The following is a 24,597-nucleotide window of genomic DNA, read 5'->3' on the forward strand; positions in this document are numbered from 1 at the left end:
GCTCCAGCGAGATAGGGGCGCCGGCCAAGGTAGGAGTGTTGAGGGCAGCTCATGTCTGACAGATTAGCCAGGGTCTATTTCCTTGCCATGGAGTTTCGATTTTTGACGGCGCAGTCTGCCATCCCATAATGAAGTCTTTGAGCAGTGACTTAGCACCAAGGACAGGTGGGGGAGCAGAGCGGCCACCACTCATACTAATGACAGCTGGTCCAATATCAGGGACTGGACAGACTCTCAATGGGCTTACTCCATATGCTTTGGTATAAGACCGTCACATCGGTTTATTCTGCTGTTGCTGACAGGCCATTTTCACTCCCTTGTTTCGCTGCAACATGCACTCGCACTCCAAACACACACATACAAACACACACACACACACACATTTTCTGGGTCTTAGACAGGGGCATCGATTCACTGAACCTTAAGCTAAGGCAAAGTCCCTCCCTGCATCTATTCTCATTTGCCCCAAAAAATTCCAAACTTGCTTGTATCAGCTATATTTCTGGTGACAAAGTGACTGATGGCTGACACAATATTATTATTTGGTCTATGTGATAAATTAGTCGACGTAGGTCGCCAATGTAGCACTTTAGAGGGAACTTTGGTCCCTGATTTGACTTTTTCCTTGATTCCTTGATCCTTTCTCCCCATTATAATGATAAAAACCTACCAAGAGCAAGTTTCCCAGTGGTAATAAGTGTTGATTGGAGTGTCGTGTGTCCGCTAAGCTGTTATGGCTCTGGGGCGGCTGTGCAAAACTAGCAACAGTGTTAAATGAACTGTGATGAGTGTGGACTCATATAAACGTGGTGATTTTTGCACTTTGCGTTAAATTAACACGAACTTTGCTGTGTACAAAATCAAATTTAGGCTTTAGGCTAAGGTGTGGCAAGTGCTACACGTCGCATACCCAACGGAAACCCGTGGAGGGATTTGAGAAGCGAGCTTGGGAGGGAGAAGGAGAGAAAAAAAAGAAAGAGTGAAGGTGAAGAGAGAGAGAGAGAGAGAGAGATACTGGAGAATAGGCGCCCAGATGAGGGAGAAAAACGGAAAGGTACAGGGAAGCGGGCCGAGGCGGAATAGCAGCATGTGCGCGTCCGCGGCCGAGGCATCCATCACTTCCCTTTAACGACAGCGCTGAAGACGAACATTAGTCACGCTCGCCTTGGAACTCTGGCGAGGTGAACGCCGGCCGCCGCCGACACGACAGCATATGCCGGAGCCACCGACTTGTGTCACGTCAGTCTGCTTCGAAAAAAAAAGAAAAAAAAAAAAAAAGGAGGAAAAAAAAGAAAAAGCTCCTGTCTGACTGACACAGATGGTCAAAGTAAAAGACATTCTTCAATGTAGAAATGGTGCTTCTTACCTGTTGTGCGCAATAAAACATCACCATCTAGTGGAAAGGAGTGGGAACTGCAGCTCGGTTGCAGGTTGAATTTTGTGACTTCTCCAAATTCTACTGAGGTTAAAGTTAATGTCTGATCCCCTGTCAGAGTTATTATTATAACCAGAGTTTGATATAATAAACTCAGAATGAGGGGGTTGAATACTTAATGTTTGGTTAATGGCATGATATTAAATTGACTGATGTTTGCCTGACGGTTGTATTGCAAGAAAAGTGTATTGATGCTTCTGATGGGATTATAATCTCTTTGTGATGCGTCTCAATGCATTTAATAGCATCTGTGTGTTTGATATACAGAGTCTAGGCCAGGCATTTATAAATGCACAGTGATGTAACTGTTCTTGTGAGCACTTGCGTACAGATCTGGCTCAGATGTCAGAGGAGGTGTTATATGTCAGAATGGATGAATGGATGAATGGATGAATGATGAATGGATGAGTCGGATTGGATTCAATCTGAAAATTCAAGATTCAGATTAGGATGCCACTGATCCAAGGGGAAGGGGTGGACTTTGAGTTATGAAGGGCTTTATATAGGACCAAGAATTTGTGATGTAACTAGTGAGGATGTGGGGAAAAGACATCTTGAATATAAAATTAATGTTTATAACTTATTACATGAAAAAAACCTTCAAAACAAAGTCTACTCTATACACACTGCAGGACCAGCTCACATAAATTATGAACATTTATGAATGAACATTTTGAATTATCTCTGCCATCCAATGAGACTTTGAATTTGTCTTTAAGTTGTTACACGTTGTATACTTGTGCAGATAAGTGAATAAAAGTACAAACTGCAATATACTTTTTCATCTAGTTCACTCATGTCCCTCTGGCCTAACAACATGTACCATTAGGATAGAGGTCTATTTAAAGACTGCAAATCTGGATTCTGTAATTTGATTTTGTGGCATCTGGATCAGAATATTATCTGATAATGTTTTGGAAAAACTGATTCAGAATCATCAGATTGCAAAAATAGGGGGTTAGAAAATTTGTGTCATCCTGTTCCAGATTAAAAACGGAGGAGGATCAACAGTATCATTGTGAAGAAAATTGATTAAAAAATTAATTAAATTAAAAATTGTCTGTGTGTGTGTGTGTGTGTGTGTGTATGCAGTGTGTTTGGCCACATTAGCTACAGGTCTGACTGGGAGCTGGTCAAGGTAGACTTCAGACAGTCCTTCCCCCGTCAGTGCACCGAGTCCGACTACGACTCCTGGAAACTCACAGACTTGCAGGTAACACACACACACACACACACACACACACACACACACACACACACATTTAACGTCCCGTGGCAAGTAGCATCCCAAATACTCGCTCCTTGTTGGTCGGCCTCAGGGGGAGAAGTGCATTATGGGCCAGGAGCGGAGTTTCAGGAAGAGGAAGGACATGGCGTTCTGTATCAAAGGGAAGAGCTACACCTCCGCCATCACCGCCAAGCCCTGCCAGTGCAGCGAGAGAGACTTCAACTGGTGAGCTGCACCACAAACACAATGAGCACACAGGATTAGACAACTCTTTACAATCAATAGATTAGATTAGATTAGATTAGATTAGGTTAGATTTAGGTTAGATTAGATTAGGTTAGGTGTGATTAGGTTAGGTTAGGTTAGATTTGGTTAGATTAGATTAGATTAGGTTATATTAGATTAGATTAGATTAGATTAGATTAGATTAGATTTGGTTAGGTTAGGTTAGGTGTTCTTAGGTTAGATTAGATTCAGTTAGATTAGATTAGGTTAGATTCGGTTAGATTAGGTTAGATTAGATTAGGTTAGATTAGATTAGATTAGATTAGATTAGATTAGGTTAGGTTAGATTAGATTGGGTGTGGTTAAATTAGGTTAGGTTAGGTTAGATTAGGTTAGATTATATTAGATTATATTAGATTAGTTTAAATTAGGATAGATTAGGTGTAGTTAGGTTAGTTTAGATTAGGTTAGATTAGATTAGGTTAGGTTAGGTTAGGCTAGGTTAGGTGTAGTTAGGTTAGTTTAGGTTAGATTAGATTAGATTAGATTAGGGTTAGGTTAGATTAGATTAGGTTAGAGTATATTAGGTTAGTATAGATTAGGTTAAATAACATTACATTACATTAGATGAAACTCATTGTAGTAGTAAATATTAGGATACAGCAAAGAAAATTTAGGAAATCAACATTAACAGAGGTGGGCAGTATTAAACATAACGCAACCAACAATTTCAACACTAGAACACATTAAAAAAAAATTAAGAATGAAAAGTAGTAAAATATATGAATTAAAACATGTATACAAAATATACAAAACATGTATAAAGCAGTATGAATGAAAAATGTGCACAATATGAAAATGTATGCAATATGAAAGAACATGCAAACTATTCACATGATGCAATATATTCAGTTTATACATGTGGATACTGTAACAGTTATGCAGAACATGAGAATTACATGTTTGTGTGTGTGTGTGTGTGTGTATGTGTGTGTGTGTGTGTGTGTGTAGTGACTACGGTTTTGAGCGTTCCCAGACTCTGAAGACGGAGGGAGATCGTTGCTTCGCCGACTTCTGGCACGATCCAGACTCGCCGCCCGACGACTGCCATCTAGGACACACCTACGAGTCCAGCACCGGGTGAGACACACACACACACACACAAACACACACACACACACCAAGGTATCAGAGGGTCCTCAAAAACTCTGAAAAAGTCAATATTTTAGTTGTTAAAATGTTTTCAAATGTCTTAAATAAAGTAAATAACTTTAACACACCCATGCTCTGACACCGGTACGGTCCTCTGCTGTGTTCCAGGTACAGGAAGGTGGTGTCTAACGTGTGTGAAGGGGGGTTAAACAAGCAGCAGAGTGCCAAACAGCACACCTGCCCTCTGCTGCCCCCTAGAGGCCTGCAGGTGGGCATCAAGGGGCAGATGCTGGCCGTGGAGCCAGGCGATGACATCACATTCATCGTCCACCAGGAGCAGGTAGGGTCTGCGTTACATGAAAGATTTAGCAGGTGTGTGGAAAGGCTGTGGTCTTGTGTGTGTGTGTGTGTGTGTGTGTGTGTGTGTGTGTGTGTGTGTGCCTACATGAATGTACTGTAAAAGAGACATGTGTGATGTTGTACACTGTCAGATGGAACAATATTATATCTTTCAGTTAAACTAAGATGCCCCTCATTTGGGAAATAATGGCAGATACTCTTCTTAGATGAGATGACATATTTTTTGTATTTTCTATTTTTCTTTTTATTTATTGTCATATTTATTGATTTTTTTTTTCCTGTTCTTTTTGTTACTTTGTGTGCATTTTGGGGGTTGGGGGTGGGAGTAATTGAACAACAAAAAAAATGGGAAAAATGTGAATATCTTGCTTTGTGTATTTGTAATTGTTCTTTGATTTATATTTTTTTATCAAATTAAAAACTTGTGAAAAAAAAATCACTCTAAATGGTGTAAAAGTCAACATTGTGAAAGTGGATTACTAGTGTAAATTAGTTATATGATACAAATTTCAAACTGCACCTCTACAATCTTCAACCTGTCAACCCTTTACAAAATGGATTGCTCTAAATTAAAACAAATGAAGATACTTTTTAAGGTTTCATAGGTAACTCCAGTTCAAGACTCCAAATTAAATCCTGTGTTATTTTATGTTTGAATGTTATTTATTTTCAGCACCTACAGCATTTCAACTGTAAACTGAGTGGGGGGTTCAAGATGTTTTAGAGTTTTGTTTTTTATTCCTTGTTTTTCTCTCCGTGTATCATTTTTTGTCACTACTGTTGTTTTTTCTATCACCCAAATGTCCCTCTTTAGGGATAAGAAACATGGATTTGACTTGAACCTGCTGAAAACCGTGCTTCCTTCCCACCAGGGTGACACCAGCAGCACCAAGTACCAGGTGGACCTCGGGGACGGGGTCCGGGCCATCTACCAGAACCTGACGGTGACCGATGAGCCCATCCAGCATCGCTACGAACACCCGGGCGTCTACAAGGTCACGGTGAAGGCCGAGAACGCGGCGGGACACGACGAGGCCACCATGTACATCCAGGTCACAGGTCGGCCTCACAGACACCGCAATCACAGAAACGGTTAAAGCTGCACTGGGCGAGTTCACACTTTGGCGGCCCCAAGTGGCAGCGAGAGGGAACAGCTGAAAGTTTGAAGTACTTCATTACCCATAAATCATGTAATCTCATGACATGACATCAGTAAACTGCGCACTCCTCGGACTTAAATTTCCTCATGAGAAGAGAAGATAAATGTCCTCTTCTGAGTAGGTAGAGGTGGTAGGGGTTGAGATGGTGAATAAAAAAAAGTCTTTTGGCAGTAGGGTCAGCCATCATTGGTAAGTCCAGCTTTCTCTAGATGGAGGATTTGCTCTCTGCCGTTTGGGACGAAGTTGTAGTTTTTAAGTTTAGCTTTTAAGTTTCAATGCAACTCTTTTGATTCGTCAGTCCTGGAGAAGCTTTCCCACCAGTGTCCATACCCAGCACCAGAATTTCATTTGGGCAAATTGGGTCAACTAGTTCATGGGGATGGGACTTATCTGTTGAAGCCTCACTTTGTGATTTAGGCTGGTAAGACGGGTGGATTTTTACATGAAAAATCTTGCCTAGTGCGGCTTTAAAACTCAAAGCGCTGGTTTCTCTTGGTAGGGTTAAACTGATAATGATGGATCTTGCGGCAGACTCCATAAGGAGTTGTGTCTCTTTTGTTTAGTCAAGGTTAAATTAAGTTTGGGCCTTTGATGTTGGACTAGTGTCTTTTGGAGCTTACATGGAAAAGTTTACTTCTTCTGTGCAACTTTGACTGTATTTTGACTTTATACATTGTTGTATGCAGTGTGAGGACATAAACAGGACAAAAACCTATCAACTCCTTTTAGTTGTTAAAACTAATTTTTTACTTTTTTTACTCCAGCTCCTCTACAGGAAGTGCACTTGGAAGTAGTTCCCATTGCTGCGAGAAACCAGGAGGTCAATCTGACAGCCATAGTTCTTCCCACTGAGGCCAACCTGACCATCTTCTACTGGTGGATAGGAGACAACCTGCAGGTAATGAAGACATTACAAGCTACAGTATATATGTCATGTTAACGTTAAAGAGTAGCTGAACCCCAAAACCAAATCTATGGTGAAGCCTGACATCTAATGGTGAAAAGTAGGGTACTGCACAGGCAATCTGCTATTGGCTGATCTTTGGTCCCAGGTGATGTCACCACCTCTTTAACCAAATCAAAAATACAGAAATAAAAAAGTGTCTGAAAAGTCTGGAATCACAGGGAAAATCACCCAATGTTCTAAAGTCACACTGATATGAAAAAACGTATTTTCTAACCATCATACCATACACCTATTTGGCAAGATTTTCTTTTTTTTTATTTTGGTATCAAAATCTCATTACTTTTACTTCCTGGAAAACAGAAAATATTTGATGGTGACCTCATCATGTACCAGGAGGTTTAAATAACAAATTCCAACTAATAGTCCCACCCCTCCGATCACATAAAACTGCCTTTCTCTCCCTAACTGATTTAGTGGTTTCAGCAGGAAATACATCACATTAAGGAGGTAAGATGCTCTCAAAATCCTCTTTCATTGTGACTTCAAAAAGATCACCGCCAACTTTCAGGCAGGTTTTCAAACAGAATATAATGTTTCTGTGCATTTGCAAAGCATACTAGTGCAGTACTAAGGTACTATAGCACTACATGACCACTTCTAGACACGTTTGGAAATGGAATATTATGTGTCTTTGTATCCAATAAAACATATGCACTACACTACTACTACTGCACTACTAATGCAGTACTACTATAGTACTACTACAGTACAAACAGAATTCCAGGTTTCCTTGTGTCTGGCAAAGCAAATCAGGATCAGCAGTTGAGCAGGCGTCAGGAATTCGCTGCTGTAGATGCTGCTCATTTTGGATTTTGTCCCTATGATTCCAAACTTTTCAGACACCCTGTATATAGATTTGTGTATATAGATTTGAGCTAACCAACTACCAACTTGTTGTGACGTTCCCCTGCAGCCTCAGCTGACCCTGCAGAACAGCCTCCTGACTCGATTCCCAGAGACCGGAGAAGTTTCGGTCACCGTCCAGGCTTCCAATGGACGGTCCATGGTGCAGGACACCAAGACCGTGCGGGTGTACGGTAAGACGAGATACGATGAAACTTCAGTGATGAAAATGAGTCGGTGCAGCAGCAAATATTAATAAGATACAGCAAAGAAAAATAGAGTTTGAATCAGAATAGGGCAGATGGGGAGTATCTAATGTAACTGATAATAACCACATTGGAACGCAATAAGTGGAAATATAAGAATGAAGAGTGAAATATCGATGGAAAACGAAATAAACAAAATAAGTGCAGTAGTGCGGAAGAAACAAATGAGGAATATGCACAAAATGAAAATCTACCAAAAAAAACCCTTTATGAAAATAAATACAAAATATTTAAAAACAGCTTTAATAAATATTCCTCATCTGTGACTCATTTAGACAAAGCAGAGGCAAATGTGCAACTCTGACATTTTTCCACCGCTGCCCACAAACTATTCCATGAGCTCATTTGTTGTTTTGTAACTGTGTCATAGAATGGCTTATGTCAGATTTTCTTTTTTTTATTTTAAGAGATGTGCTTGATTTATTTATGAGCTGCAAGCTTTTGTATCTTGAGAGCACATTAGTGTAGCTAGTGTATGATGCAGAAGGAGTAGGTTATTGTGAGGTTTTTTTTTTATACGCCAGATAGAGGATCATGTTGATGCCCGATCCTGGCTGGACCTGATGGGTGTGCGTTTCTTGGGGTTTGTGTCTGACTCCAGTTCAAAAATTCTGTTGAAAAATAGTCTTACTTGCAATTTATCATTAGGAAATTATAAGCGGTTTCAGGCTTTAGTTTAGGTTTTGAGTCAAAGAAAGCTATTCCCCTTGGAGCAGCATGGTCTGGGTTGTACACATTTTTCAGGTTAATTTTGGTCAAATGTTCAGGCTTTAGTCAAGCTCATATCCAAATGGTTTTGTGTACACATTACTGTGCATATCTTTGTATATGCCGATACATATTCTGTACACATCTGTATGTACCAGTAAGACTGATTGTCCCCCACCAAAGGGGAGACTATGGATCGGTCTCCGTCCGTTAGTTCGTTAGTTTGTTAGTCACACTTTAACATTGACATTGTGCCGCTAGGGGGTGGCATTGACAATGAATGGGGACTCAGTGGTAAAGCAGGTCATACAGTTAAAGTTACCATACAATGTGGGGGACAGTGAATGGGGACTCAGTGGTAAAGCAATACAGTTAAAGTTATCATAGGTAACATAATAGTCTACACATGCTACACACTTGGAGACATCAGACTGGGTTGATGTGTTGAAGTGAGAGTCAATGGAGAATTTTTGGGCAAACCTCTAACCACAAGACACTGTAGTTATTGTACAGTTGTTGGACTGTTGTACTGTTATTGCACTCATCACTGCACTACCACTGTGCCTCAGTGTTGACTACTTATATCATATTACCACTTACCTACTGTGCAATACCATATATCACTTATCATTTAGCATTTATATTATTCATAACACTCACACTCCTGGTGTTGTATGTTATATTGTATATTGTGTTATAAATTGTATTGTAGTGTACATTGTGTAATGTACTTAATGTATTTATTGTGTATTGTAGTTCTTAGATTTTGTACTGTATTGAGTAAAAACAGGACAATTACAGTTACTACATTTCAAACTTGTAAGCCTAATTCTGAGGAGAGTAGGCAACAGAAATATATGGTCAATCTGTCCTTTCATTGTCCCATATGAAAATAAATACAATTTCACTCATATTTCAAGTACACTCAGCAATCACTGACTGACCCAAGGGTGGAACTACATCACTGGTGGGGGACAACATGTTTACTGTTTGCTTGTTTCTTTATGCTCCCTCCATCTGTAGACATTACAACAATTCACATTTGCCCGTTCAGCACACATTTTTGTACGCATGTTCCTCCATCTGTAAATCTTATAATGTGAGCAGTTTGTAATGCATATCTGCGCATCCAGACAAATTTCTGTGTTTTTGTTCCCCCAGATAACTTCCAGGTCATCCCACTGAGCTTCAGCCAGAACCTGGACCGTTTCAACCCCAACATCCCAGAGTGGAGAGAGGACATCGGTCAGGTGGTCACCAAAATACTGGCTAAGGTAGGAGTTGACAGGGATGTTAAATGCTGCCTTCAGGGTCTCCTCGTAAGCTCCGACGTCTGATCTCGGAAGCCTTCATTGCGGCTCGTCACACATTCAAGTTCTTTTGGTTGGAATTAATAAGTAAATGCCCCAGTAAAAATTCTTGTTTTGGTGGCTGTTGTTTTATATTCAAATGTAGCGGTGCAGAGATACTTGTACTAAATGCACAAAATGAAAATCAGGCAGGTAACTGATGATTCATTTATTAGCCAAAAGTTCTTGGATATACAGAAAAATGCATGGCAACTAAAAGTGAAAATACAGTAGAAACCAAACAGTCACATAAGAAGTCACTTTTTACTTCAGTTGTTGATGTGGTTGCCAGACTCTCTGCCCCCAAAACGTCACATCAGTTCACACTTTCTAGGTCAGATTTCCCACTTTGGGTCGTACATGTGTGCTTCAGTCATAATTCCAGTATTTCAGACAGCACTTGAAGGCAGCAAAAGACACAATCTGTAATTTCCTCCACCAAAGAAGTTCTGTTTTGGCCCCTGTTAGTTTGTCTGTCTGTCTGTCAGCAGGATATCTCAAAAACTTATGAATGAGTTTACATTAAATTTGTTGGACAGATTGGGATTAGGCCAAAGAACAATTGATTTGATTTTGGTGGTGATCCAGCTCAACGCTGAATCACCCCACTAATGGCTTTGTTTATGCTTTAAGACATATTTCATGCTCAGATTGACACTTTGATTGAGCCTTGTATACAAAGGCTGACAATATGTGATCGCTAAACTGAAGTATTGCAGGTATTTTGAGGGTGTGAAAGGTTTGTGAATGTTTGTAAAATATTGAGTTGAGTCAAAAGAACTTGTACAAGTGTACAATTTGGCTTTATTTGGTTGAACGAATGCTGGATTCATGCGTTTGTATAACAAAAAGTGTGTGTCTAGGTATTTCTAATGCATCCAATATTACATCAAAGATCAGAGGCAACACGAAATGTCCATAATGGCTACTTGTGTTTTCATTTGGGCAAAAGCTTCTACCAAATGGCCTGTATATTTAGGGTTGCACATCTACTGATCCACATTAAAATTATTCAAATCGACTACACCTTTCACAGTGTCCAATCCCGAAATTAATCACACCATATAATCTAATAAATCACTTTGCAGTTCCACTATGAGAGAGCTTTGTTGTAGTAATAATAATAATAATAAACTTTATTTATATAGCACTATAAGCAGAGTTTACAACTGGCTTTACAAGAAGGCATAAAAACAAGAATAATGATATAAATAATGAGATAAAAATAAGAAGTACATTGGTTGGAAAAATTACGGCCAAGTCTATAAAAATGTGTTTTAAAGGTCCCATATCATGTAAAACAGGATTCCCCTTGCCTCTGTGATGATAAAGTTGGATGGTCTATCTAAACATGGTGAAAGTATCATAACACACGGTCGCCAACTAAATCCACACAATCCATATTAGAAAAGCGAGCCTCTAAACGAGCCATTTGGACTTCCGCAACTTTGTGGCGTCACAAAGGTTCGCTCATTATCATTTTTTTAAGAAATAATAGACTAACAAAGTTTTTTTTTCAAAGCGGTTGAGCGGTTGTCATTGTTTATTACCGGAGAGTTTTCCCTACCTGTAGCTGCCGGGCCGCAGCGTCTCACGTTTCACTCTTGAAACGGTTAGCCAATCAGAACAGAGGGGTCGTTAATATTAATGAGGCTTAAAAACACAGCGACAGAAACAGCCTGTTCTTGGTAAGGCTCAGAGAGATGCAGGAAAATGAATGCGTACAAATGGATTGAGTGTGTTTTTGGTACATGACACCACACACCCAGCTTTGAATGGACCTCAAGACACAAAATAAGACACTGGAAAGTGGAGAATATGGGACCTTTAAGAAGATATTTAAAAGATGCTGCTGGATTAGTGACATTCAATATAATGAATAACTGAGATGTCATGTTGCTGACCTTTGACCTTTTGGTCCCAGATCACAGGCGTCCCCCAGGAGTCCCTGGTTACGATGGTGAAGCCGGGCCTCCCCACCACCGCCGACCTGTACGTTCTCCCGCTGGAGAGCAAACCAGCCAAGCGGAGCGTGTTTGTGGACAAGGTGAAGACACACACACACACACACACACACACACATACAAAGATGGACAAAGACATGTACAGTATAGAGAGTACTATACTATTATTACACTACTATTAGTATTATATTAGTATAGCTTATTTTTGCACTGTATGCCATATACTGCATACCTCTAAATCGGCACTGTCGCACTGGATGTTATGTGTGTTTTTTTTCTTTCTTTTTTTTCTTTCTTGTTAATTGATAATTGTTTCTTGTAAATTGTACTACTCCACGTGCCTCTGCAATTGCCCCTCGGGGACAAATAAAGTGAATTGAATTGAATTGAATAGTATATAAGGGCCAACATGAAGAGCTTTGTTCCGAAATGAGTTATTCACCTTTAAAAAATGTCCTACCTACTAAAGCACTAAATTAAAATAATGATGTTTATTGTTTCACCTTAAATTCTTGTTTAACATACAAATTAACACTTTTACTCACTGGATCCTCTATATTTTTGAGATATTGAATGATGAGCTTCAGGTATTGTTTTTTTTTTTTTTCAAAATGAGTATATAGCGTTTTGGAAATGAACTCGTTGAAAGAGACAGAAGGACAGATCAAGATTGTCTCTCATGCCTCATTTTCTAAAACTTTTTTTTTTTGGGGGTTTTTTGGTGAATATTTTCTTTTTGTCCACAGCGTATTCCAGCCATCATGGCGGCCTTCAACGACAACAACGTCAGCTTTGTGGTACGAGGAGGTCTGCAAGTGCTGGTGACGCTGGCCGACCCGAACGCAGGTACATTCTCATGGAGTTTTTAACCATGTGCCTTGACAGTATTTCGCATATGGAATGAGTAAGGATGGGACGATACGCTTATCTCACGATACAATTCGCAATATGGAGATCACGATTCGATACAACCACGATACGATGTAATAAATAAAAGTTCAACAACGGCAAAGTCTGACTGTGCAGAATTCAGTTTTTTTTTCTGAGCCGCAAAGCTTTCTAGCGATGGCGTTGGCTCGCTAGAATGTAAACAATTTAAAAATGTCAGTACAAAGTAAAAAAGCTTGTGAAATTGTGATTTTTCCGCCCCGCGATACGTATTGCCACATTTTTGTATCGCAATATATTGAGTTTCGATATATCGTCCCATCTCTATGAATAAGTAACTGACAGTTTTGCATTTTCTTCACTAAAAGTATGTGATGTTTTAAATCCGAATGGATAATCGCATGTTATTGATCTATTTCCAAGGGCTAGGTCTAGTTGCTAATGACACGGCAGCGAGAGCGACAGAGACCGGTGCGTTCACGAACCATACGACTGCAGCTTACTGTATGGATGCACTTCACCTTGTTAATACTGCACCCTATGCTAGCTTTTAGTCCTGTGCCTTTTTCCCAATGCTATCCAAATCTGAGTCCAAAGTCTTGTGCCGTCCTGTGCTTCCTCCTCCGCCTGACTCTCCTTCGGCGAACCCGAAATGATGGCGCGCTCTGCGGAGGAGAGACTTCTGCAGCTTCTTCAGAAAAGCTTTTAGCTCCGTCGGATGCTTTGAAGCTCTTCGTCTATCGTTCCTAGCGCTACCCGCAACGCTCTTTCCTTCGGTTTTTGTCAGGGGATCTCTTTTCCTTCTTCACTATACTTCCTGGATTTTCGCTGAATGTGTTGTGCAATGCTAATTCAATGATTATCATGCAGAGGTAGCGCTTGGTTGCCTGAGTTCTTGGCTCTGTTGTGTTTCTGGTAGTGTTATATTCGCAGCTGCCTAGCAAAATTTGTGTCAAAGTTGTGTTGTGACTGTGCATACGCATTGCGTTTTTCTGCATATGTGTATTTATATATCCTTTCCTTATGTGTGTGTGTGTGTGTGTGTGTGTGAATATATCCTCTCCCCAGGCTACCATGGAGGTGCTGGAGGTCCGGGTGTTTGGGCTCTGGCCGTCATTTTCCTAATCAGCATCCTCGCCACCGGATCCTTCATCCTCTACAAGTTCAAAAGGTGGGCGCCATGATAAAGACCTCTGGCATGTCTGTGAATCTTTAATGAACCCTTACAGAGAAGGCCGTGATCACATAGGACGCTTTTTTTTAACATGAGCGGCGCCTTTTTTTCACTTATTGTCAGTGGTTTGGCTGCGGCAGGCTTGCTTATCCTCTAAACCAGTGATTCTCAACCTTTTTCATATTAAGGACCCCTAATTTAGTCCACATTAGGGCCATGGACCCCCATTTGATAAGATTTTGTCTCTCTGACCCAAATCTGAGAATATTTTTATTGTTAAATATGATTTCGTTCCATCACTATCTGTATTGTAGGTAGAGAGATAACAGTGAAAGTATGATCAAAACAGTCATTCTTCTACATTCTCTAATTGTGTTAACTTCTTGTAAATTAAGTAATGGTGAAGTTTAACAATTCATCAATTTGCTGGGGACCCCCTGGAACCCCTTCAAGGACCCCTGGTGGTCCCAGGACCCCACTTTGAGAACCACTGCTCTAAACTATGCGCCTCGCGTTCGGAGCGCGTTGCCCTGGACTCCGAGTTAAGCATGTCTCAACTTTAGCCGCATTAGCCTACATCAAAGTGAAAATAGCCCTGGAAACAGGTGCTGTCTTGGCAGAGCTCAGTTTCAGAATGGACTCCTCATTCTCTTCTTCAAGAGCAAGCAGATCAGTCACTAACTTTCTCTTGTCGATTTGTATTTTCAACAACGTTATCCCATTTCTTACTCCAGGTTAGCAAGCTAACGCTAATTAGTTAGCTTGCAAGTTATCACAACCAGAATGATGTAACGCTCCTTGCTCTCCTGTCTGATCACGGCCTAAAATGGAACTGGTAGCATTATTTTGCAGTCTTTATTAGAATGTAAGCGGTTAACTAGGGTTAGACCGATATATCAGCTTGCAAATATATTGGGCTGATATTGGGCTTTTATTAAAAATCGGCCTGTCAATGTCATCTACCTCTGATATGATAGAGGTTCCTCCCTGATCCTGAGGAACAGCTAACCTACCAAGAAGAATTTCATCAGTATGGGTTTCAATGGTACGGAAGCGTAATGCATTCACTTGAGAAAAAAAAATTGCCCCGTTTTTCTGTATTAATGAGATAATTATCTCAGAAAAACAGAGTAGATTTTTATTTTTTTTTAAATGCTCTGTTTTTCTGAATTAACAAGATAAATATCTCAGAATTCTGAGAAAAGTTTTCATGGAAAAAAAATAATTATGCTCTGTTTTTCTGAGATAATTATCTCGTTAATTCAGAAAAACAGCATTTAAAAAAAAAAAAAGAAATTCTGCTGTTTTTCTCAGATAATTATCTTGTTAATTCAGAAAAACAGAGCATTTGCTGTTTTTCTGAATTAACAAGATTATCTCAGAAAAACAGAGCAGAATTTCTTTTTTTTTCCATGAAAACTTTTCTCAGAATTCTGAGATAATTATCTCGTTATTCAGAAAAAGTGAAAGCATTACGCTTCCGTACAATGGAGAGTTGTCCAAATGCTGTTTCATTTTGGCATGAAATTGGTCAAACTGAAAGATATTGAATATCGGGACAAAATATCATATCCGTATCGGCACACAAAAAGCTATATCGGTCTAATCCTGCTGTTACTTTGCAAACTAGAATATGTTTAAATATTGTGATGGTGCAGTCAGTAGCACTACCCATCCAATGCATGAACACAATATGTAACTGCACTCTAGTTTTTATATGGGTGACTTGCATGGTAAATATCAGTTGATCAATATACTGTCTCCGTGTGTGATAACTTGTGTAACTGCATGCTCTCTCCTCACGCCCGTAAAACACCGACAGCACCTCCCCGCATCCCGAACACAAAACGCCCCCACAACAAAAAAAAACAAACATGTCACTCAAATGAGAAACAGTGCGAAAACACGGCCCGGTCTTACGAAAACAACAAACGCCGCAGTCCTCGGCTTAGGACTGAGGACGCCTATCCCCCGCTGTTTTTCAGGAAGCTGCCGGGCAGCCGCAACGTCTACGCCCAGATGCACAACGAGAAGGAGCAGGAGATGACCAGCCCCGTCAACCACAGCGAGGACACCCAGCACATCATCCAGGGCGAGGAGTTCATCGACGACGACCTGGACTCGCAGACTCTAGGTAACGCAGGAGGTAGCCCCGCCTTCCGTTCCCTTATCAGGACTACCACTAACCACTGCTACTAAAAACCCAAGCCACTAACACCAGCAGCTAACACACACCAAGGTACTGGAGGAGTTTGTGTTTTTTCAGTCTTTATTAGTCTTGGTATTAGTAAGGCCTCGAAGTTTGGTGTTTAAATTAAGGGTAACGCTTTACTTTAAATGTCGGTCACTAGGCATTGTATGGTCATTATAATGGAGCATTGTATTTGCACACTTTCTATGAAGCCAGTGTCTATAATACATTATAATCATACTTATAACACATTATAATGCCATCTTAATGCATTATAAGTATAGTTATAATCATGCATAGACAGTTGTAATGTTTTATAACATTATAAACACATTACTTACAATCTGTTATAAAGCTTTTTCATTACCACTTAAATGAAAAAGCTTTAACAGATTATGATTAATGTTATAAAACATTATAACTGTCTATGCATGATTATAACTATACTTATAATGCATTATGATGGCATTATAATGTGTTATAAGTATGATTATAATTCATTATAGACACGGGCTTCATAGAAAGTGTTACCGAAAATATCATATCAGGCTGTTTATAAGTTTATAATTTATTTATCAGCCATCATAAGCACATTATAATAACATCACAATCATGTCAGAAAACTGCAATTCCTTTACTGTGCCATCTCATAATATGATTTTCTGATGTGATTATGATGTCTTAATTATGTGCTTATAGAGGCTTATAATGCTTAACATACCAAATAAATATATAGTATGGTAATTATATATCTTATAAGGGATCACTGTGTCATATGATATTCATAATACATTATGATATGACATTTTCTGATGTGATTATGATGTGATTATAATGTTCATATGATGGCTATAAAATGCCTTATGATCAGGGATGTAGTGGAAAGTAAACGTTCCTGAACTCAATTTAACAACTTTTTACACAGTTTTTTAACACAGTTAACCACCTTTTTAGGATGATATTAAGTCTTTATACAAAAACTTGTACACGTCATAGTAAGTAATATGAGATTTATGTAAGTTAAAGGTTTTATGGAGAAAAGGACAAAATGATTGTGTTTAAATGGTTGCTTTTTGACAATCACAGACTGGAGGTCATACTTTAAGTGTACCCACCCTTTTATTTACCACTACATCACTGGTTATGACCAACATTTAAAGTGTTACCAAAACAGTCATGCATGATTGTATAACTGATATATACTGTATATATAACTGATATATATATCTACGATAGCGAAAACCAATGATACAAAGTGCTATAAACCAAAACTTTACATGATTTAGACGCCATTGCTCATTTCCTCGCCTGTATCCTCAACCTGTGTTCCTCTGCCTCCCCCCCACTCTTGTTGCCAGGCAACCATTCAGGCGTGGTCCTGAGCATCAACTCCAGAGAGCTACACAGTTACCTGACCAGCTGATGGCTGCCGCGGCAACGCTAACGAGCTAGCCTAGCCTAGCCTGGCCTAGCCTAGCCTGGCTTAGCCTAGCAGGCTAACGAGCACAGGGACTCCACTCTGCCTTCCTCCTCCTCCTCCTCCCCCTCCTCCACTCTAACATCAACCCCCATGTCATCCCAAGGAGGAGAGGGGGCGACCTCCCTCTATCTCCTCCACATTCTTTCTCCTCCTCGGACTCTTCACCTCTACTCCACGGCCTCCTCGACTGGCCCGTGCACCTCCGTCCCGTCCTTCCTCCTTCCCCTCCGCCTCTCTCTCTTCCTCACCTGGGTGGGTGGGTGGGGTGTATTTTTACATCATTTTGTTGCGTTGTGTCGTTGCTAATACCCCCCCCCCCCCCACCCAACACCCTCACCCACAACCCGCCCCACCCCCCTCGGAGACCCGGACAGAAAGACACCCGGTGAGGATGGAGGTCCTGAAAGCGTCGCAACAAGAACAACTCACTAATCTGTTATATTTTGGGGTTTTTTTGTTTTATTTTTGGGGGGGTTGAATAATCTGTGTATACTTTGTCTGCTGTCGCTCATGAATCCACACACACACACACACACACACACATCCCCCAGCGTCCCTTGCAACAATAGTTTCCAAATCATATTCGCAAGCAGAGGGTACAGGGGGTTTGAATTGTGACCAAAAGGCCATAGCCACACAAGCTGTTTAGTGGCCAAAGACCAGCGTGTGCTAGGCTGATTTTCAATGGTAGGCACTGAGGGCAGCGTGTATTTAGGCTGAACCCACCCACCCCCCCATTTACAATATTGTTTTAGGCTCCCAAAATTACTAGACACTCTCACTCTTCAAAGGCAATAATATTCTTTCCAAGGAGAGAAGGATGAGATGAACCCTTGTGCGGCTTATGAAGAGTGTACGCATGCAAACACAAGAGGGTGGTGTTGCACTTTCTTTAATTCCCACACACACAAGGTAACTTGGAGAGCTGAGCTTACAACATGTCTTTCAGTATTCAGAATGATCCCATTAACTTCAGATACTTCACAGCTTCTTTGTGTTTCTGTGTTTTGTTGAGCAGTGACACATCTACAGTAGTTTGGCGTGTGATGTTCAAAATCACCACCACCTTCGTAGGAGCTCATTGTCTGTCCCATGGTGCCTCAAATAGCAGATTGGAATCTGCTCAAGGACATTACCTGTTCTTGTATTTATTTATTACTACACAGTAACAGTGCACCCCCCTTCCTCCTCCCCACACTCTCTGGGTCAGAGGTCAAAGTGGACTCGTTCCCCTGGAGACAAAAGGTCGTCGTCATGGAGGAAAGATGTAGTCGATATTTTACTGTATAAGCCTATATTAGGCATAGCCAGCGGTGGAATCATGTCTCCATAAAGATTTGGTTTGTTGTATGTAAATGTGTAAATATGAACAATCTCCACCTTGTACATAACCCCCTTGACATGAGTGTGAGTATTTTACACTAATACCAAAATACACAGCATTTTCTTTTTTTTTTTTGGAGTGGCCCTTCACTGAATTCCCTGAATTTGAGAATTGCAAATTCTCACCGTAAGATGACACAGTTTCCTCAATGCCATTGCCTGCTTCACTTTCATAATTTTTTCAATATTTTCAGTGTAATCTCATAAGCAACCTTCTTAGACAAGATGATTTTATGGTCTTCATTGTTAACTGGAAAAAATTTAATTGTCTTATCTACGATATTCACATTTACACACAGTGACGACTACATATATGGATATTTTTGATACACTTGTATGTCAATTTTTGTCATTTTTCTCTGTACTTGTAAACATTGGTCAGTGTTTTTATTGCCTTTTGCTGAGTTTTTTGGTTTGACTGCACTAATGATGTAAGCAGTGCTGTCTTGAAGGTATAATATATATTGGACAGCAACTGAACAAGTCTATAGACTCTGAACTAAAGACCTTTAGGGACTACAGAGGTCACTGAAGAGCATAGACTTCAATCAATGCTACTGTTATTGGCAAGATCACCATTTGGTTGGTCTTGTATTTGATACAAGCAAACAGCAGATGGCACTCATCCATTCTGATTCACATGTTCACACTCATCTTTTGTACATATTCTGCTCATGTTCAGTGTGTTCTTAGTTTTCTAGTGATGTGTCGTCTTTTTATCATGTTCCCCTTTAACAAAGGGGAAAGTGGGAATTTCAGTAGTCCAATATATTCATGAAGGACTTTCACAACTGATGGCACAGACCATGTGAATTTGACCACACTGTTAGATTTGTTTTCCTCTTTTGGCTGGTTTGTTTGTTGTATTGATTTTGGTATAAAAAAAAAATGTTAAAGCATCCTCATCAGGAAGCATAGTGCACTTAACCTGCATCCTGGAATAAATCACTCCCATAACTGTATGTTTATTGTTGTTTTTATATTTATATAAATTTCATTTGAGTGTTTTTTTCACAAACAAACATGAGGCTTGTTACAAAGCGTCAGCTTGTAATTATGGTTTATTCAGGAGATGATTTCATGAAAACTCACAACAACATTGATGATGAAAGACCAAACTCTAGACAGGCTACACATTCAAGGCTATGGCTAAGTATTCATTATTCTGAAAACTACATGGTAAATTCTGTTTAGTAGCAGTAATAGAAAGAACATTCACAGTGGAAATCAGACTACACTAAGCAAATCTTAAATTGGGTTAAAATTTCAGAGTTCACTCTTTTTCTGTGGCTTCTTTTTCTCTTTCTTCTCAGGACTTTTTTCCTCCTTGTGGAAGACTTTTCCATCAGGTTGCTGTCGCCACTTCAGGACCACTCCAGTCACCCCTTGGTCCTTCAGTCTGTCCTGGAACTGCAGGACACATACAGCAACTAATTTTATACATTAACTAAACCAAACTCATGACAGGAATTATTTGTCTCATCTTGGTGTCACACTCTGTTCTCCGCGGTTATGTTAAACTCTGATGCTTGTTTCATTTCATATTCCCTCAGGATAAAGAAGACCATAAAGGAAAAATCCACTGTTGGACACTCTCATACTGTTAGTAGATCATCAATTTGTGATGCTCAATGCATTCCAGAAGTTATTTTGTGCTGAACTGTTGCAACTGACTTTTTGGGTGTACCCACTTTCTCTCAACTTGCCTTGTTTACTTCTACTTATGCTAGTGATTTCCTACGTTTCCCAGAATGCCTTTCAGCAACCCCCAGAGAAGAGGCTTGTTGCTTTCAGAAGATATCAACATCTCTGCCTCTTCTACGATGGATTTCTCCCAGTTCAAGGGATTGGTTAAGCATTTTAGGGTGGATTTTTCCTTTAATGCCACAAGGCTTTTGGAACACCCAACATTCATTAGATCCCACATGAGAAGACTTGCCTTTAGTAAGATGTCTGCCTTCACAGCAGGGTCATTCAGATCCACAGAGGAGTCCTCCAGCTTTACCTTCAGCTTAAATACCTGCTTCATTTGCACTTATAGAGACAAAGATAGGTAAAATGAGAAGAGAAACAAAATATTAGCTTGCTGTGGGAACAAATACGATGACATGGTGGTAGTTTTGAGATACCTAGCCAGGAAAATGACATAAGTAATGTCATGAGAGTCTTTTCAGTTTAAATGCTGTCTAAAGCATGTACACATTATTTTATACATGAAGAATTAGACGTTCATGGCCTGTATGGAGGTGTAGGACTGGAGTATGGCCTGGAGGTATGGGGGTGTAGGACTAGACCATGGCCTGGAGGTATGGGGATGTAGGACTAGATCATGACTTGGAGGTATGTGGGTGTAGGGTTGGACCATGGTCTGGAGGTATGTGGGTGTAGGGTTGGACCATGGTCTGGAGGTACAATATGGGGATTTGTGGATTTCTTTAGGTACAGAGAAGGCGAGATCAAAAGAGTAATTACAAGATACCTAAAAGAAAATCTGCTATCAGTGGTTCAACTAAGACTTGGGTAAAGCTGGGGAAATATGAATTACCGATTAAAGTTAAAATTATAACTAAGTTTTTATTTTCAAAATAAGACCTGTTTTTCCTTTGAATCCAGGAAGAGATTGGTGACTGCCCTGTGATTGATTATTTGAATGCATCTGTGCAGTTTATCATAGTGCACTGAGGTTTGTGACTGGCTTTAAAGCTCTCATACATCACTGTGTGTTGTATATCAAGGCTACCTGGCCCTCATTGTCCATATGGAGGCATACACAATGACTTTTATTCATTTAAAGTCCATTGTTGGTATGCTTCCATTCTATCTTTGTTCTTACATAGTACGTAATACTGGCAGCTACAGGCTTCGCTCTTCTGCTCTGTACTTATTATCTGTTCCTAAGGTCCGTACAGAACTGAGTAACTGAGGGGCTTCAGGTACTCAGCTCCCTCCTCCTGGAATGCCCTACAAGCTGAAATTTTAAAAACATTTTAAATGACTTAGAAATACATTCAACAGGGAACTGTGACTGTGTCTAAATGGTTAGTTCTTTTGTCTTTGACATGATTTGTAAGTTATTTTCTTTGTTGTATCATCTGTAACTTTATCTATATGTAATTGCTGCTGTCTTGGCCAGGTCTCTCTTAAAAAAGAGATTTTGAATCTCAATGAGACTCTCCTTGTTTAAAGAAAGGTTAAATAAATAAAATTAATAAATCTATTCTCATCCAATGCACCATTCCATCTGCTCCACCAAAGTACAGCAAATCACTCACCAGGGACGCTGTAGCAGACAAAGGGATATCTGTTAGTACAAGGCACTGCTCTCCATTTGAATGACTTCCTTAGTGCTGCAGCACATTGTATCTTATTGGCCATGGGGATTGGTGTTTTCTCCCAGTAAGTGAAGGAGGAGTTGCTCCCATCAGACCAGCGACTCAGAGGCCCTCTGTACAGGCCAATCCAGGCCCAATCTCCCCGTGGCACCAACTTCTGGATCTCCTGGTTCTCATTCTGGTTCCTCACACTAGCCAAGTCTATGTAGTTCTCCCTGCAGTACCTCTGAGCACTGGACCAATTCATTCGATCATTCACAACAACAAATTTGGGATCCATCGTTGTTCCTACAATTAGATTTTGGAACAGAAGTGGATTGATGAGTCCTTTGGAAAGGAACCCAGACCTACCATCAAACTAAAATAAATGCCCCAGTTCGGATTTGGGCTTGGTTTAAGATAGACTTCATAATCATCATCATGGGAGCAGAAAATATGCTTTACTATGTTCTTACCTTTATAACAGATGAATGGATAATTTAAGGTGCAACCATCATCCCACCATCCCCCATTGTCTCCAACGTTCACACAGAACTGACCATTCCCAAAATCAGGTTCATTGTCAGTCCATGTGTCCCAGTTCCTGTAGTCAGGCCCACCGTCTGTGTAGTAAGACACATCTGAAAAAGACCACCTCCAATCATCATGTAAGCCAATCCAGACGTCCTCATAATAATCTGAAGATGGAACTGTGTTAATGAGTTGGTTCATTTCTTCCATATTGTCTATGGTGGCCAGGTCTGTGTATTTCTCTCTGCAGTAGCTCTGGGCTTCGGTCCAGGTCTTTGGTTCAGCAACATAGTGGTACAGACGAGGAAGGCATGTGGAGAAGGTGTGCCACCCTGTGAGGACAAAGTCTGTATGAGTGCTGTGAGGCTGTAGAGCTAGGTTTGCATCCACACTCTAACGTCTGTGTCAACATACATGGCCACTTGTTATTTACATCTTTTAACATGTCAGGTAATGTGCTTGAGTTGCTCAAACTGGCATCATGGTACTTTCTCTGAGAGAATCAGCAGTATGGTAACAAGAATAAGCAAATCACTATTGTACATAGTATTGTGTATTGTATTACAATAACACTATACACCGTTGTGTATAATATTGTATCAGTATTATACAATCATATTCACAATTTGACCCTAACAAAGATTTCACTGACCTGAGAGAAAGAAGATACCCAACACGACCTTTTCCTTCATGATGCTGGATGAGTGAACAGTTCCTCTGCGCTCTGTGCTCAATGTGCTGTTGTACACCACTTTAAAGCATCTTCTACCTGTATCAATGATGCCAATATGCAAATCAAGGGAAATTTTTACTGCTGCTTCTCGCCTCTGCTACTGATAGATGGCAAAGGTCATATGTCTATTCCATCCACTGCGCTCTTTATGCAAAAAACACACTAATGGTTGACTTTGTTTGAGTTTCAGTTTATTAGTATTCATGCTCACAGTTAACAACTGAATAGAAGCAGAATTTACATTAATAAATATAGAAATATATCTATATATGATTGTACATCATAAAAATGTAAAACTATACATATCTATATACACACATGCACCCATACATTCATACTCATACATACGCATTTACAAAACACAACCATACACTTACATACAACCATGCATACATTTTAAAATGCCATAAAAAACAACAATATACAACACAAAACAAACAAACAAAAACAAAAACAGAAACAGACCCCAAAGACTTCAGCTATCCATCTTTTGTTCCATTCAGTTCTGTATTGTACAGTCTGACTGCTGTAGGCAGGGTTGCTGCTTTCAGCCTGTTTGTTCTGTACTGGACGTGTGTAAAATTGTTGCTGTTCCATAGCAGTCTGTTTGTATTATCTGCTCTTGTCTGTGGGAGCTAGTCATGGAGTGGATGTTGCAAATCAAGGGAAATTTTTTACTGCTGCTTCTCGCCTCTGCTACTGATAGATGACAAAGGTTATATGTCTATTCCATGTATTGCACTCTTTAGGCAAAAAAACACACTAACGGTTGACTTTGGGAATATGCTTTTGTTCTGAAGTTTTTCAGAGCCACACATTTGTCATGGGCAGTGACACATTCATTTTGGAATGAATCTTTCATCCAGTTGATACATGCAGGGTTCATACACTTTTCCATGACTTCTCCACAACCTTTAACTTAATTTCCATGACCAAAAGAAATGACTTCTCTGCGGTACCGCTGAAAATTTTGTACTGTAACACTCTATAAGTAAAATTAGGTCTGCATTTCAAACATATGGTGCCTCTCTAGAACAAATAAACACCAGACACACCTAGATTTTGTCATATTTTAAATCCAATACCAGTTTAACATTTTTGTCAATGTCTCAAAAGATAAATCCAAAATGCCATCACACAGAGAGAGCATGAGAAAAAGAGAATGAAAGAGAGAGAGACAGAGAGAGAGAGAGAGAGAGAGAGAGAGAGAGAGAGAGAGAGAGAGAGAGAGAGACAAAGAGAATGAATG

General features: G+C 40.0%; 2 protein-coding genes across 2 annotated transcripts in view; one reads left to right on the forward strand and one right to left on the reverse strand.

Annotated features, from left to right (window-relative positions):
- Positions 1-17,613, forward strand: part of sorcs2 (sortilin-related VPS10 domain containing receptor 2) — a gene marked incomplete at its 5' end in the record, with an annotated part of 59,857 nt that extends 42,244 nt beyond the window's left edge. Inside the window, 14 exons of the mRNA XM_071546646.1 lie at positions 2,528-2,648; positions 2,755-2,888; positions 3,900-4,028; positions 4,209-4,380; positions 5,273-5,459; positions 6,325-6,458; positions 7,441-7,564; positions 9,506-9,618; positions 11,618-11,740; positions 12,404-12,503; positions 12,975-13,016; positions 13,614-13,716; positions 15,660-15,865; positions 17,269-17,613. Coding sequence (XP_071402747.1) covers positions 2,528-2,648; positions 2,755-2,888; positions 3,900-4,028; positions 4,209-4,380; positions 5,273-5,459; positions 6,325-6,458; positions 7,441-7,564; positions 9,506-9,618; positions 11,618-11,740; positions 12,404-12,503; positions 12,975-13,016; positions 13,614-13,716; positions 15,660-15,865; positions 17,269-17,333 — 1,753 coding nt within the window. The remainder of the gene's footprint in view (positions 1-2,527; positions 2,649-2,754; positions 2,889-3,899; positions 4,029-4,208; positions 4,381-5,272; positions 5,460-6,324; positions 6,459-7,440; positions 7,565-9,505; positions 9,619-11,617; positions 11,741-12,403; positions 12,504-12,974; positions 13,017-13,613; positions 13,717-15,659; positions 15,866-17,268) is intronic.
- A 2,232-nt stretch (positions 17,614-19,845) lies between these two features.
- LOC139667218 (secretory phospholipase A2 receptor-like) lies at positions 19,846-23,370 on the reverse strand. Its single transcript, XM_071546651.1, has 5 exons — positions 23,268-23,370; positions 22,561-22,947; positions 22,046-22,393; positions 20,713-20,807; positions 19,846-20,183 (listed from the first exon to the last, which is right to left on the reverse strand). Exons 1-5 carry the CDS (start codon positions 23,305-23,307, stop codon positions 20,040-20,042), a joined length of 1,014 nt encoding a protein of 337 aa, XP_071402752.1. The 5' UTR covers positions 23,308-23,370; the 3' UTR covers positions 19,846-20,039.
- Positions 23,371-24,597: the final 1,227 nt, after the last annotated feature.

The sequence above is a fragment of the Centroberyx affinis genome, unplaced genomic scaffold (assembly GCF_046629955.1).
Source record: "Centroberyx affinis isolate AG114_WGS23_722 - 3 ecotype Tasmania unplaced genomic scaffold, CSIRO-AGI_Caff_v1 ptg005371l_1, whole genome shotgun sequence".
Taxonomy (NCBI): Eukaryota; Metazoa; Chordata; class Actinopteri; order Beryciformes; family Berycidae; genus Centroberyx; species Centroberyx affinis.

Coding starts and splice junctions, on each gene's coding strand:
- LOC139667218 (XM_071546651.1), bottom strand. CDS start 23,307: ATGAAGGAAAAGGTCGTGTTGGGTATCTTCTTTCTCTCAG. Junction 22,948..23,267: donor GGGTATCTTCTTTCTCTCAG/GTCAGTGAAATC, acceptor TTGTCCTCACAG/GGTGGCACACCTTCTCCACA. Junction 20,808..22,045: donor TGTCTGCTACAGCGTCCCTG/GTGAGTGATTTG, acceptor TGTCTCTATAAG/TGCAAATGAAGCAGGTATTT.